This window comes from Salmo salar, chromosome ssa09 (genome assembly GCF_905237065.1).
Source record: "Salmo salar chromosome ssa09, Ssal_v3.1, whole genome shotgun sequence".
Lineage (NCBI taxonomy): Eukaryota > Metazoa > Chordata > Actinopteri > Salmoniformes > Salmonidae > Salmo > Salmo salar.
Window position 1 is genome coordinate 106,974,816 of NC_059450.1, and position 15,153 is coordinate 106,989,968.

Below are 15,153 nucleotides of genomic sequence, written 5' to 3' on the forward strand. Positions count from 1 at the left end.
ACGTTCTGACCAGTATGAGGGTTATTTTGTTAGTGTAGGCTGGTCAGGACGTGGCAGAGGGTATTTGGTTTATGTGGTTCGGGGTGTGTGTATTATGTAGAGGGTAGTTGATTTATGTATTCCGGGGTTTTTGGTCACTGCTCTGTTAGTCTATGTTCTTTCTAGTTAGTCTGTTTTCTATGTTTAGTTAATTGGGGTGTGGACTCTCAATTGAAGGCAGGTGTTGTCTAGTTGCCTTTGATTGAGAGTCCTATATATTAGGGTGTGTTTGTGTTTGTAATTTGTGGGAGGTTGTCACTTGAATTGCTGTCTTGTGCCTTCAAGTCTGTCTCGTCGTCCATTGTTTTGTTTGTAGTAGTGTTTTCATTAAAGTTAATTATGAGCACTCAACCTGCTGCGCCTTGGTCCATTCCTGACAACCGTCGTTACAGAACCTCCCACCAAATCCGGACCAAGCAGCAAAGGAAGGAGCAACAGGTGGACGTTGAGGAGAAAAGGGAATTTGAGTTGGACCAACGGGAGAAATGGACATGGGAACAGATTATGGCCGGAGAGGGCCCATGGAAAAAATGGAGCGAAGACCGGGAACGCTACAGGGGAACACGACTGGCTATTAAACCGGAAAGGCAGCCCCAATAATTATTTTGGGGGGGGCACACGGGTAGTTTGGCAGGGCCAGGATTGAGCCGCAAGCCAAATCCCCGTGCTTATTGGGGACAGCCTAGTATTAGTCAGGTCCCGTGCGTTGGAGTGAGGTGCACGGCGTTGAGGCCTAGTATTCACAGGCCGGTGTGCGCAGTACCTGCGCCCCGCATTTGTCAGGGGAAAGCGGGCATCCAGCCAGGAAGGGTGGAGCCAGTACTGCGCTCGGGAAATGCCAGTGCGCCTTCACGGTCCAATATATCCTGTTCCCGCTCCACGCACCAGCCCTAAGGTGTGTGTTTCCAGGCTGGCATATCCAGTACCAGCACCACGCACCAGGCTTCCAGTGCGTCAGCCCAGTCCAGTACGTCCTGTTCCCGCTCCACGCACTAGCCCTAAGGTGTGTGTTTCCAGGCTGGCATATCCAGTACCAGCACCACGCACCAGGCTTCCAGTGCGTCAGCCCAGTCCAGTACGTCCTGTTCCCACTCCACGCACTAGCCCTAAGGTGTGTGTTTCCAGGCTGGCATATCCAGTACCACGCACCAGGCTTTCTAGTGCGTCAGCCCAGTCCAGTACGTCCTGTTCCCGCTCCACGCACTAGCCCTAAGGTGTGTGTTTCCAGGCTGGCATATCCAGTACCAGCACCACGCACCAGGCTTCCAGTGCGTCAGCCCAGTCCAGTACGTCCTGTTCCCGCTCCACGCACTAGCCCTAAGGTGCGTGTCTCCAGTATGGTACCTCCATTACCAGCACCACGCACCAGGCTTCAGTGCGTCAGCCCAGTCCAGCACGTCCTGTCCATGTTCATCGTACTAGCAATGTGGTGCGTGTCCTTAGTCTGGCAAGTCCTAAGCCAGCCCCACGCACCAGAACTTCTGGCAACAGTGCCTCGTCCAGAACTTCCGGCAACAGTGCCTCGTCCAGAACTTCCGGCAACAGGGCCTCGTCCAGAACTTCTGGCAACAGGGCCTCGTCCAGAACTTCCGGCAACAGGGCCTCGTCCAGAACTTCCGGCGACAGGGTCTCGTCCAGAACTTCCGGCGACAGGGCCTCGTCCAGAACTTCCGGCGACAGTGCCTCGTCCAGAACTTCCGGCGACAGTGCCTCGTCCAGAGCTTCCGGCGACAGTGCCCCGGAGAGAGACGGCCCACTGTTCGGAACCAGGTGAGACGGCCCACTGTTCAGAGCCGAGTGAGTCGGTCTACAGTCCAGAGCTCCTAGAGTCGGTCTACAGTCCAGAGCTCCTAGAGTCGGTCTACAGTCCAGAGCTCCTAGAGTCGTCCTACAGTCCAGAGCTCCTAGAGTCGTCCTACAGTCCAGAGCTCCTAGTCGTCCTACAGTCCAGAGCTCCGAGTCGTCCTACAGTCCAGAGCCCCTAGAGTCGTCCTACAGTCCAGAGCCCCTAGAGTCGTCCTACAGTCCAGAGCCCCTAGAGTCGTCCTACAGTCCAGAGCCCCTAGAGTCGTCCTACAGTCCAGAGCTCCTAGAGTCGTCCTACAGTCCAGAGCTCCTAGAGTCGTCCTACAGTCCAGAGCTCCTAGAGTCGTCCTACAGTCCAGAGCTCCTAGAGTCGTCCTACAGTCCAGAGCTCCTAGAGTCGTCCTACAGTCCAGAGCTCCTAGAGTCGTCCTACAGTCCAGAGCTCCTAGAGTCACCCTACAGTCCGGGGTCAACAGAGAGGGACATCACTGTAGAGACAGTTTATGAGGGGAGTGAGCCAGGGGTGGAGTGGGGTCTGCGTCCGGCTCCTGAGCCACCTCCTGAGGGGGGAGTATTGGGGTGTTGCAGGAGCACCGTCGGTGACGGTGGCCACCCTCCCTTCCCTCCCATGTACTTTTGGGGATTTATTCGTGTTTTGGGGGTTATTTGTTGTTGTTGTTTTTTTGTGTGTGAGGTGCATCCGGGGTCTGCACCTTTGGGGGGGGTAATGTCACGTTCTGACCAGTATGAGGGTTATTTTGTTAGTGTAGGCTGGTCAGGACGTGGCAGAGGGTATTTGGTTTATGTGGTTCGGGGTGTGTGTATTATGTAGAGGGTAGTTGATTTATGTATTCCGGGGTTTTTGGTCACTGCTCTGTTAGTCTATGTTCTTTCTAGTTAGTCTGTTTTCTATGTTTAGTTAATTGGGGTGTGGACTCTCAATTGAAGGCAGGTGTTGTCTAGTTGCCTTTGATTGAGAGTCCTATATATTAGGGTGTGTTTGTGTTTGTAATTTGTGGGAGGTTGTCACTTGAATTGCTGTCTTGTGCCTTCAAGTCTGTCCCGTCGTCCATTGTTTTGTTTGTAGTAGTGTTTTCATTAAAGTTAATTATGAGCACTCAACCCGCTGCGCCTTGGTCCATTCCTGACGACCGTCGTTACAATGAGGCTTATTTGATCGAATATACGTTTTTGTAATGGTTAGGTTGTTATGAATGCACTGATTTAAGTCGACGCATGTGGCATTTCGGCAACTTTGAAATAAATCAACTATATGTTGGAGTTGTGCCTGTTGTCAGAGATAGATATATGATAGGGTCAATTGGGTGGGGATTTCTATGAGTTAGGAGCAAAAAAATGTGTTTGAGTTTATTCTTGTGGGTTTTGGTTGCAAGCAAGTTTGTCTAAACACACAGGTGCATGTAATCTGCCATTAGTAGCGTTTTAAGAAATCCAGCACTAACATACAGCTGAGTCTTCTGCCCGTTGTGTCACGGTTGTTGTCGGTGAATGAGGACCAAAACGCAGCAGGTACGTGAATGCTCATCTTGATTTTTAATTACTCTCAAAAATGAACATACAAAATAACAAAACACGAAAAACGAACACTCGACAAATAAACAGTCTGGTAAGGCACAAGGCTATACACAGAATAATCACCCACAAATCACACACACAAACACACCCTAATATATGGGACTCTCAATCAAAGGCAGATAGACAACACCTGCCTTCAACTGAGAGTCCCAACCCCAATTAACCAAACATAGACATACACTCACTAGACTCCACATAGAACTACCTAGACATAAACCAAAACCCGAAAATACTAAATCAAACACCCTTTACACAAACACACCACCCCGAACCACATAAAACAAATACCCCCTGCCACGCCCTGACCAAACTACAAAACAATTAACCTTATATACTGGCCAGGACGTGACAGTACCCCCCCCTTAAAGGTGCTACCCCAGAAGCACCTTAACAAAAAATAACCCCAAGCAACACCAACAAAAAGTCCCCTTTTCTAAAGGGAGGGAAGGGAGGGTGGCTGCCGTCAACGACGGCACTGTGCTACACCCCCCCTCCCCAACCCACCTATTTCTGGAGGTGGCTCTGGTTCCGGCCGTTCCAGGCTGTCGGGCCACTCTGGCATCGCCGAGGGGCAGTCGGGCCAGTCTGGCATCGCCGGGGGGCAGTCGGGGCAGTCTGGCAATTCGGGACAGTCTGGGCAGTCTGGCAATTCGGGAGAGTCTGGGCAGTCTGGCAATTCGGGAAAGTCTGGGCAGTCTGGCAATTCGGGACAGTCTGGGCAGTCTGGCAATTCGGGACAGTCTGGGCAGTCTGGCAATTCGGGACAGTCTGGGCAGTCTGGCAATTCGGGCCACTCCGGCAGTTCAGGGCAGTCTGGCCACTCCGGCAGTTCAGGGCAGTCTGGCCACTCCGGCAGTTCAGGGCAGTCTGGCCACTCCGGCAGTTCAGGGCAGTCTGGCCACTCCGGCAGTTCAGGGCAGTCTGGCCACTCCGGCAGTTCAGGGCAGTCTGGCCACTCCGGCAGTTCAGGGCAGTCTGGCCACTCCGGCAGTTCAGCGCAGTCTGGCCACTCCGGCAGTTCAGCGCAGTCTGGCCACTCCGGCAGTTCAGCGCAGTCTGGCCACTCCGGCAGTTCAGCGCAGTCTGACCTCTCTGGCGACTGTTGACTGGCGGGCAGCTCTGACGACTGTTGACTGGCGGGCAGCTCTGACGACTGTTGACTGGCGGGCAGCTCTGACGATGACTGTTGACTGGCGGGCAGCTCTGACGATGACTGTTGACTGGCGGGCAGCTCTGACGATGACTGTTGACTGGCGGGCAGCTCTGACGATGACTGTTGACTGGCGGGCAGCTCTGACGATGACTGTTGACTGGCGGGCAGCTCTGACGATGACTGTTGACTGGCGGGCAGCTCTGACGATGACTGTTGACTGGCGGGCAGCTCTGACGATGACTGTTGACTGGCGGGCAGCTCTGACGATGACTGTTGACTGGCGGGCAGCTCTGACGATGACTGTTGACTGGCGGGCAGCTCTGACGATGACTGTTGACTGGCGGGCAGCTCTGATGATGACTGTTGACTGGCGGGCAGCTCTGATGATGACTGTTGACTGGCGGGCAGCTCTGATGATGACTGTTGACTGGCGAGGCTGGGTTGACGCACTTGTAGCCTGGTGCGTGGTGCTGGTACTGGGCTTACCAGATTATGTACACGCACCTCCAGGCTAGTGCGGGGAGCAGGAACAGGACGAGTCGGACTGGGTTGACGCACTTCCGGGTCCGCACGAGAGACAGGAGCTGGAAACCCAGGGCTATGGAGGCGCACAGTCGGTCTCGATCTTACCTCCTGCACAACCCGTCTTGGCTGGATGGAACTAGTAGCCCTGTACGAGCGGGGTGCCCGTACAGGGCAGACTGGGCTGTGCAGGGGCCTGATGGTAGCCGTGCGTAGAGCGGGAGTTGGGTAGCCTGGTCCTCGGAGGCGTACCGGCGACCAGATGCGCTGCGCAGGCATCCTCCTACCAGGCTGGATGCCCGCTCTAGCACGGCACCTGCGCAGGGGGTTTGAATAACGCGCACCGGACTGTGCGTGCGTATGGGTGAGATAGTGCGCTCCTCAGCGAAACATAGCGCTCTCCACCCCATACGCTCCTCCATATAACCACGGGTAGCTGGCTTCCGGCTCTTCTTACGCCTAGCCAAACTACCCGTGTGCCCCCCCAAAAAAATTTCTTGGGGGTGCCTCTCGTGCTTCTCCTTCAGCGCGTACTTGGCCTCGTACCACCGCCTCTCTGCCTTGGCTGCCTCAATTTCCCACTGCGGGCGTCGATAATCCCCAGCCTGGTGCCAAGGTCCGGCCCCGTCCAAAACTTCCTCCCAGGTCCATTTCTCCCGCCAGTCCAACTCGAACTCCGTCTGCTCCTTCCTCTGCTGCTTGGTCCTTTGGTGGTGGGTGATTCTGTCACGGTTGTTGTCGGTGAATGAGGACCAAAACGCAGCAGGTACGTGAATGCTCATCTTGATTTTTAATTACTCTCAAAAATGAACATACAAAATAACAAAACACTAAAAACGAACACTCGACAAATAAACAGTCTGGTAAGGCACAAGGCTATACACAGAATAATCACCCACAAATCACACACACAAACACACCCTAATATATAGGACTCTCAATCAAAGGCAGATAGACAACACCTGCCTTCAACTGAGAGTCCCAACCCCAATTAACCAAACATAGACATACACTCACTAGACTCCACATAGAACTACCTAGACATAAACCAAAACCCGAAAATACTAAATCAAACACCCTTTACACAAACACACCACCCCGAACCACATAAAACAAATACCCCCTGCCACGCCCTGACCAAACTACAAAACAATTAACCTTATATACTGGCCAGGACGTGACACGTTGGTTGCAATTGGCCAATAGTTCTAAGAGTAACATTGATAAACAGCAAATTAATGGATGGAAAACAAATAAAAATTGATTTACCTGGTTCCCCCTTCATTCCAGGAAAACCAATCACACCTAGAGTAGAACAGAGACAGTACAGCTACTGACAAATGATCGAACATAACACTGGAATTAATGAGCTTTCTACTAGACCTCCCTCATATATATATATATATATATATGTATATGTATGTGTGTGTGTGTGTGAGAGAGAGAGAGACTCACTCAGTGTTCTACAGTACATTTGCATTTGTCTAACAAAGGCTGCATCCCAAATGGAACACTATTCCCCATATTAGTGTACTACTTTTACCAGGACTCTGGTCAAAAGTAGTGCATTATATAGAGAATAGGTAATTAGTTGTCAGTGTGCTGGTATACCTTGATTACCAGTATAGCCAGGGGGTCCGAGGGGCCCAGGGAAACCCGGCAAGCCTTTGATTCTCCCATTGATCTGAATCAACTGTAGGTGAAGGACGACAAGCAGCGGTTAAAACTAGCCAAAGTCCAAGGGACCAGCGTAGCAGATTGATACACAGTATAGTAGGCTGACTTTCAAGTGTCACCCCATTCCCCTTAGTGCACTTATTTTGTCCAGAGCTGTTGCATCTGTGGTGAAAAGTGCTAAGGCTCTTGTAAAAAGCAGTGCACTATATGGGGAATAATAATAACAACAATAATTTATTTAACTTGTATAGCGCTTTTCATTACAGAAAATAATATCAAAGTGCATAAAAAGCAAAACAAACAAACAGCAAATGTACATTGAGATTGTAGAGTTGGAGATAGAATGTCTCAATTTAGAATAGGGTGTATTTTCAGATTTGCACAGGATGTGTATGTTAACTAAGTTAACTAATTCAAGGCACTATTGACTATTGTCAACTATTGATATGGTACTAACATGAACATGATAACAATATATTGTCACTCACATCCCCTGGAGGACCTGTGGGTCCGCGGTCACCTTTGTCACCCTGAATACACACAGCCACAGAGAGGGTGACCCACACGTATACATTACAAATACAGTAGAGTGAACCCAATACTCAACATGAGTGTAGGGCAGGGTTGGGGTCAATTCCATTTCAATTCCAGGTAATTCATGAAGTAAACCAAATTCCAATTCTAAATGTTCCTAACTGAAAAGCATTTAAAGAGAAGTGGAATTGGAATTTCAGTGTACTTCCTGAATTGAAATTGGCCCCAACTGTGGTGTCTAGTCTATTATTGAGGTCGGAATACTGACTTGAGATCCGTGCCCGAAACTCTGACTCTAACCATGCACGATACTCGTACAGAAAATAATCGCACAGATCTTAAGTGAGGATTCAGGCCTGTATGACTGGCTGACTGACTGACCGATACAATAGCCGATTGAAGGCAGTAGGACATACCATTGAACCTTCTGTTCCAGGAGGTCCCTGGTAGCCCACATCACCTTTCTCACCCTGACAGGAGAAAGAGAGAGAGAGAGAGATATTTTATTTAAGTCTATTCAACCTTTAATTATCCAGGTTTTGTGATAAAATATCTTACGCAAGAGAGATTTGAGGATTCATGTATACAGGGTAGGAGTGCTGATTTAGGATCAGTTTTGCCTTTTTGTTCACAATGAATGAGATTACATGGAGACCTGGGCCCAGTTTTTCAAAACTTTTCATTTGGATAATAATGATCCGGATTCTGTGATCCCCTATTTTGTAATCCAGGATCAGATCAATCTAACTGATTTTGAGCCAATTTTTTCAGAAATATCCAGTAATAGAGGCTGCAATATGACTTGTAAGTAAGTACATGTATTTATTTGACACTTCTCAAAACTGACCACATACCTGTGCTGCAGTCAATTTAAAATAATGAAAACTGTTCACACAGTTAGTAACCCTTGGTTTGAAGATGACATTTACACTGACATTTCTGATTCAGAGGGGTTGGGTTAAATGCGGAAGACACATTCCAGTTGAATGCATTCAGTTGTACAACTGACTAGGTATCTCCCTTTCCCTCTCCTTTCCCTTTCTCTGTTGTAGTGCCTTTCACCTTTCTAAATCCACACTGAATAAACCCTTCCAGTGGGATCAAGATTATCAAAACTGTTCAGAATCAAAACTATCCTTATCACTACTGCCTTTGAGCTTTGAAAAATGCAATTCCAAAATGTAATCTTGATTGAAGCAGTGGTGGAAAAAGTACCAAATTGTCATACTTGAGTAAAAGTAAAGATACCTAATAGAAAATGACTCAAGTAAAAGTGAAAGCCACCCAGTAAAATACTACTTGAGGAAAAGTATAAAAGTATTTGCTTTTAAATATTGTTGAGTATCAACAGTAAATGTAATTGCTAAAATATACTTAAGTATCAAAAGTAAATGTAAAAGTATAAATAATTGTACAATTCTTATATTAAGCAATTCCTTGTTTTTTATTTATTTACGGACAGCCAGGGGCACGCTCCAACACTAAGATATCATTTACAAACGAAGCATGTGCTTAGTGAGTCTGCCAAATCAGAGGCTGTAGGGATGACCAGTCATGTTCTGTTGATAAGTGTGTGAATTAGGCCATTTTCCTGTCCTGCTAAGCATTCAAAATGTAAAACTACTTTTGGGTGTCAGGGAAAATGTATGGAATAAAAAGTACATAATTTTATTTAGGAATGTAGTAAAAGTTAAAGTTGTCAAAAATATAAATAGTAAAGTACAGACCCCAAAAATTACTTAAGTAGTACATTAAAGTATTTTTACCTAAATACTTTACACCACTGGATTAAAGTTTAGATTGGATTACCAAATCCCAATCCGAATGATCGGAATCATATTTTTCAGTTTTGAAATACCCAATTCTAAGATTTATTCGAATCCGATTGAAAAACTGGGCCCTGATCCTAGGTCAACACCCATACTTTGAAACACTTGATACGTACGGACGCTGGTCAAGATAGTACATTACACATTTTGCCAAACAGTAAGCATGTCAAAAACAATTCTCAAGTCACATGTAGCCCTAGTGGCAAAGACAATTGGCTGGGAACATGATTTGCAATCAGGTGGGTTGGGTTCAAGTGGAGTTGACATGGCAACATGGCAAAATGCATGTACATAATGTTGATTAGCAGATGTTTTTATCCAAACAAATCACAGTAAATTGAGTGCACACATTTTAGTATGTGTATGTGATCCCTGCAGGACTCAAATCATCAACCATAACATTGCTAGTGTCACACTTGTACAAAGTGAGCCACAAAGGACCATGTACAGTACATACAAGTTATGATAGTTGTCTGGATATTTGTTTTACCTGAATTCCATAGGTCCCAGGGTTCCCATCTTTCCCAGGTTTCCCCTGAAAAACAGAACCTCTGTTAGACACAGGTGTTTGTCAGTATTTGTGCTGTGGGCCCTACTATTGTGAGTAGGACACATTCACATGTGAGAATGATAACATCCATAATACCATTGTAAAACTCTACAGTATTTTAAATATGATATGAAGTGACTGGAGTCATTGTGCTACCAGAGCCCCAGGTTCTCCTTGGTCGCCTTTGTCCCCTTTATTTCCACGACGCCCAGGGAGACCCTAAAAAAAGGAACAAAAAATATATAATACCGACAGACAGGCAAGCATACAAACAGAAAAGAAAGGGCGGACAGATGGACAGACGGACAGACAGACAGAGCACAGCCCACAAGTAGTAGTATACATGCAATGGGATTTGAACTGGCAACTTTTGTACTGGCTCAAAGATCATGTCAATTATTAAATTAAAATCAATCAGTTTAATTTAATTCACTGTAATGATCCCCCATAGATTATAACTCACATGCTGGCCTGTACACCCCTTCTCTCCTGTATCACCTGGCTCCCCCTGCAATGAGAAGAAAGTCAGAACACTGTTCTACTTGTGTGACAATATGATGTATATGGGTAATAATGATGATGAAGCTGATTCGGGTGATGGTGATTGGTAATTATGTTTGCCAGTAACCGAAAGGTTGCTGGTTCAAATCCCTGAGCTGACTAGGTGAAAAATCTGTTGATGTGCCTTTGGGCAAGGCACTTAACACTAATTGCTCCAGTAAGTCACTCTGGATAAGAGCTTCTGCTAAATGACTAAAATGTAAATGTGATGATCATGATTTGTGTCAGTGTGGATTAGTAAAAATTGCTGTGAGAGAAACCGAGTATGTTAAGTGTGGCAAACCTTCAGTTCCTTGGGACCCTCTGCATACAGCTTTATGCCCTTCTGTCCAGGTATCCCGGGAGGGCCTTGGTCACCCTGAGAACAAAACATTTACATTTTGTCACAATATACTGTACATTAGATACACTCAGCATGCATCCAGAACAAACTATACTGAGGCAGGATAATATGCAAGAGAGAGTTGTACTGTACGTGAAAGTAGAAAAGATCGATATCACACAGGTAGGTAATACCTTTTGACCTCTTGGGCCTGGAATTACAGGGCTTGGACCTTCCTGACCCTGAAACAGAAATAAAGCTGTTATAAATAGTGCAACACACCCCTCTAAATGGCAGGAACTGAAGAGGGACATCACTCAATATCACATTACTATATTGTTAGTGCAGTAATGTGAACGGTCAACGCCATGGACAGCTCCAAAACATCCAGGAAGAAACGCATGCACAAACATAAACACAAACGCATGCACACACACACAAAAGGAAACAAGTATTTACAATGAGACTGACCTTCTCTCCTTGTACACCTGTTAACCCAGGTAATCCCTGGAAATATTAATAATAAATAATAATTTAAAGTCAGTGATTTATACATTCAGGAAGAGCACATGGAATCATGAATGAGGACATTCAGAAAAACATTACAGTAAAAGCCTTTCACAATAAACATAGGTTAATAAGTGAAGGGAGGACACATATTGAACTTCATTTAGGTGTCAACTGACTGGAGTCCCGCTCGGTCCCTCCAGCCCAGGAAGACCCGGCAGTCCAGGTAACCCTCGCTGACCCTAAAAAACAGTGGCCAGTCAGTCGATTGCACATAGAATTATTTTTTTTTATAATATTTTTTGTGATTTTGTATTTATTTAATGAGATAGGACAATGTTATTGAGGAGACAGCAAAGGTAGGAGAGATTATGAGTCAAAAGTGCAGTGGGTCGGATTCCAACCCATGCTTTCTCTAGTAGCCTAGTACACATGTAACAGTGTCTGTGGCACTAACTACTCAACCTCACATGCCACGATACACATGAAAGTATAACTGTAATATAGGGCCCCAGGAGTTTTCCCTGACCATGTGAAAACTCTTGGTCCAAGTTACAACTATAGGGGCTGTGGTCAGGAAAGAAACTCCTGGCCATAGTAATGATAGGTACTAGGCAAGTCCATCCTTTTCCTATTGGAATAGAAGCATAAACTCAGAGACATGTGAGTAATGGGTTGCGATCAATACAGTACGCAAAACGTATACACACAAAAATGTTGATTTAGTCCAGGTAATCCCTCCCTGTGCTAGTCAGCTTTCTTCCGTTTGGTGCGCAATGAACACAACCCAGGTGTAGGCAGGGTGGGAGGTCTCCTTACCTTCACACCATCTCTCCCTTGTGGTCCAAGATGTCCATCAACCTCAGCAGCGGGTGGGAAGTAGTAAGAGTCTCCCTGTAAGGACAATACTTTAATCTTAGGGTCCACAACAAAACACACAAATCGTTTACAGGGTCAGTAGATATATTTGGATGTACCTTAAATCCTGGCAATCCATGAACACCCTTCAATAAAAAAGACAAGTGTGAGCTGCGCATCACAAGTTTACTGTAAAAGCTAAACAAGACCTGACACAATTGTATCTACCACTGTGGGGGCAAAACCTGGAAGGGTGATAACTTGCAGCAAAGGTGATGGACAGCTACATATATATATATATACATTTGTGGTGCTTTGTGGTGCTTTGTGGTTACACCATAGCCTATGACATTTTCATAGGACTGAACACGGGGATCTTGTTTAAAAAATAAATTAAACACATAATTTCCATTTTCAACAGTCATTTGTTCATACACAACACTTGTAAGAAGTATAATATATTTTCTATATTTAAATGTTAATTCATTAACTTTTATTTTGTTCACTCTTAGAAACCTTATTTATCAATTCCCATATAATAGGCTAATGATTAAGATCACATGATTGATGGCTGTGATTGATGACAGACAGACAGGAACAGTAAGGTGCTTAGTGACACTTGACAGGATATTGACAGCACTTACTGGTAATCCAACAGGTCCCGGCACCCCAGGTAACCCTGGGTATCCACTGTCCCCCTGAAACACACACAATGATAGGGCATCAGATATGTACATAGGTCTCTCTGTGTGTGTGTGTGTGTGTGTGTGTGTGTGTGTGTGTGTGTGTGTGTGTGTGTGTGTGTGTGTGTGTGTGTGTGTGTGTGTGTGTGTGTGTGTGTGTGTGTGTGTGTGTGTGTGTGTGTGTGAGCTTCTATAAGTACTTAATATCCAAAAGCAAGACTGTACCTTCGTCCCATTGCATCCTGGGGTTCCTGATGGCCCCATTGGTCCTTCATTTCCTGGGATTCCCTGGAAGAGAGGAAGTCATAGGGCCATTCACATACAAACACTTCACATCAATACTTACATGATACGGATAGCTTACAGTACACTATACGAGGACAGAAGTTAGTATCTAGTATCTGGTTACCTTCTTTCTCGTGGGCATAAACTAAGGATTGGAGAGAATTAGTGTCTTAAGTAGGATGAATATAACCAATGGAAAGAAATGTTTTGCTGTCTGATTACAGCTGTACAGAACCTTTGGGAAGAATTAAACTTGGTTAAAGCTTCTCTAGTGTCCGTGAGTCCATAGCGCTAGGCTAAATATGGTGTAGGGTAGGTTCCATAAGGATAGGTCCCGAGTGGAGGTTTTTCCTCTGCGAGATCCAGATAAAAATATACGAGCCAGGCTAACATAAGTGAAGGGTAGGTTCCTTTTAATGATAGGTCCCAAGTGGAGGTTTTTCTCTGCGAGAGCCAGGCTAATATAGGTGAAGGGTAGGTTCCTTTAAGGATAGGTCCCAAGTGGAGATTTTTCTCTGCGAGAGCCAGGCTAATATAGGTGAAGGGTAGGTTCCTTTAAGGATAGGTCCCAAGTGGAGGTTTTTCTCTGCGAGAGCCAGGCTAATATACGTGAAGGGTAGGTTCCTTTAAGGATAGGTTCCAAGTGGAGATTTTTCTCTGCGAGAGCCAGGCTAATATACGTGAAGGGCAGGTTCCATATAGGATAGGACCCTAGTGTGGGTATTCCCCTGCGAGATCTGTAAAAAGGACCAAAGTCCCCGTTGCAGTGAGTTTTAAGACGAGAGTTCTAGAAGGTAGTGAGTTTTAAAACGAAAAGAAAAGATAGGATATTCGAACACTGTTTGATTTACGTGTAGTAGCAGTATCAATATGGAGAGAGGTTGGTTTATGCCCTATGATGAGAGGGCGCGGTGAGAAATGATGTGGGTTATCAATAATAGTGATATTGGAGGAAGTATTGGAAAAGGACAAAGTTCAGTCCGTATTCTCCAGTACTAAATTTGCAGACGCTATGGTATTGGTTCTAATACAAAGTATTAAGTGCCCGTGACCAATTAATTATTATCCGGGGAAGTGTGTAGTGCTATCTAAGAAAATAGTTAATAGAAGGTGTGTATTAGAGACGGGATTGAAGAAATATAAAATACCCTGAACACCGACAGGAGTGTTTAGGAATAATAACTATTGATAGGGCAACAAACGAACCCATTTCTCTCTGTAATAAAGAGATAGCGGAATTTAATAAAGCCATGGAGGCACTAAAAGAAGCGCACGAGCATTCTACCAATTCGCCTGGAATATGGAAAAAATTTAGCAAATTAGAAAAAATTGGACAACATTTTCCTGCTGACAGAGAATTCAAATCAAATAAAGAATTCAGGGAGGCAATTATGAACTGGCACAAGGACATGAAACCAGAATCAAAAGCTCAATATACCAGCGTTTTGATGTCAGCATTCTATCAATAGAAAATGCATAACGATAAACCCAGAAAGCGTAACACCAGTACTTTACTACAGAAGGCCAGGGAACGGGAGTGTATTGATCAAATTTGTGCTTCTGCTTTAATGACGGGGTTGAACCCTGTGATCAAAACGGTAATTGCGGAGTAGTAGATTTAATTTGAGACGATGTTTTGAGAGTGGAATATGACTTCGCTCACCTCGCAGACGTGCGAAGGGTTAGTAGAGCCATAGAGAAAATCACTAACTATGGTTTCAATGGCCAGGATAAAACATCAAAACGTAGCGAAAAAAACATCAAAACGTAAGGAGATGGCTCCCTGTTTTAGATGTGGGACTATCGGGCATTGGAAGAATGAGTGTAAGGTGATACTGGAACCTAGTATATTAGCAGGAAATGCAGCTATACAAAAGTTTGCATCTTTTTCAAAAGAGCAACAACTACTCGTTTTGAGGTTAGCAAGAATGGAACTTTCACATAGCTGTGTATAGTTCTGTTCGATCGATAAGTGGTTCATAGAGATTACGGTTTCTATGTGATGGAAGATGTATTAGATCATGTTTTACCTAACTTTTAGTAGAGTACCAATGGGATTTACAAATAGTCCCACGTGATATCATTTTGCATTGAAACAATCATTAAAAGGGTGGCAAATGTAGGTTCTGTGTTGGTACAATATGTAGAGGATTTGTTATTAGCGTCAAAAAGACAAAGAAACTCACATGCGCCGAACGCACCACATTGGTAGACAATTTGCCGGAACAGGG

General features: G+C 45.4%; 1 protein-coding gene across 1 annotated transcript in view; it reads right to left on the reverse strand.

Moving 5' to 3' along the window:
* LOC106612355 (collagen alpha-5(IV) chain) overlaps positions 1-15,153 on the reverse strand; it is a 143,974-nt gene that overhangs the window by 60,405 nt on the left and 68,416 nt on the right. The window contains exons 6-20 of the mRNA XM_014213415.2: positions 12,863-12,925; positions 12,599-12,652; positions 12,074-12,100; positions 11,916-11,990; positions 11,276-11,338; positions 11,061-11,096; positions 10,784-10,831; positions 10,551-10,625; positions 10,170-10,214; positions 9,863-9,925; positions 9,647-9,691; positions 7,744-7,797; positions 7,282-7,323; positions 6,728-6,809; positions 6,386-6,421 (exon numbers count right to left, since the gene is read on the reverse strand). Of these exons, the coding sequence (XP_014068890.1) occupies positions 6,386-6,421; positions 6,728-6,809; positions 7,282-7,323; positions 7,744-7,797; positions 9,647-9,691; positions 9,863-9,925; positions 10,170-10,214; positions 10,551-10,625; positions 10,784-10,831; positions 11,061-11,096; positions 11,276-11,338; positions 11,916-11,990; positions 12,074-12,100; positions 12,599-12,652; positions 12,863-12,925 (808 nt within the window). The remainder of the gene's footprint in view (positions 1-6,385; positions 6,422-6,727; positions 6,810-7,281; positions 7,324-7,743; positions 7,798-9,646; positions 9,692-9,862; positions 9,926-10,169; positions 10,215-10,550; positions 10,626-10,783; positions 10,832-11,060; positions 11,097-11,275; positions 11,339-11,915; positions 11,991-12,073; positions 12,101-12,598; positions 12,653-12,862; positions 12,926-15,153) is intronic.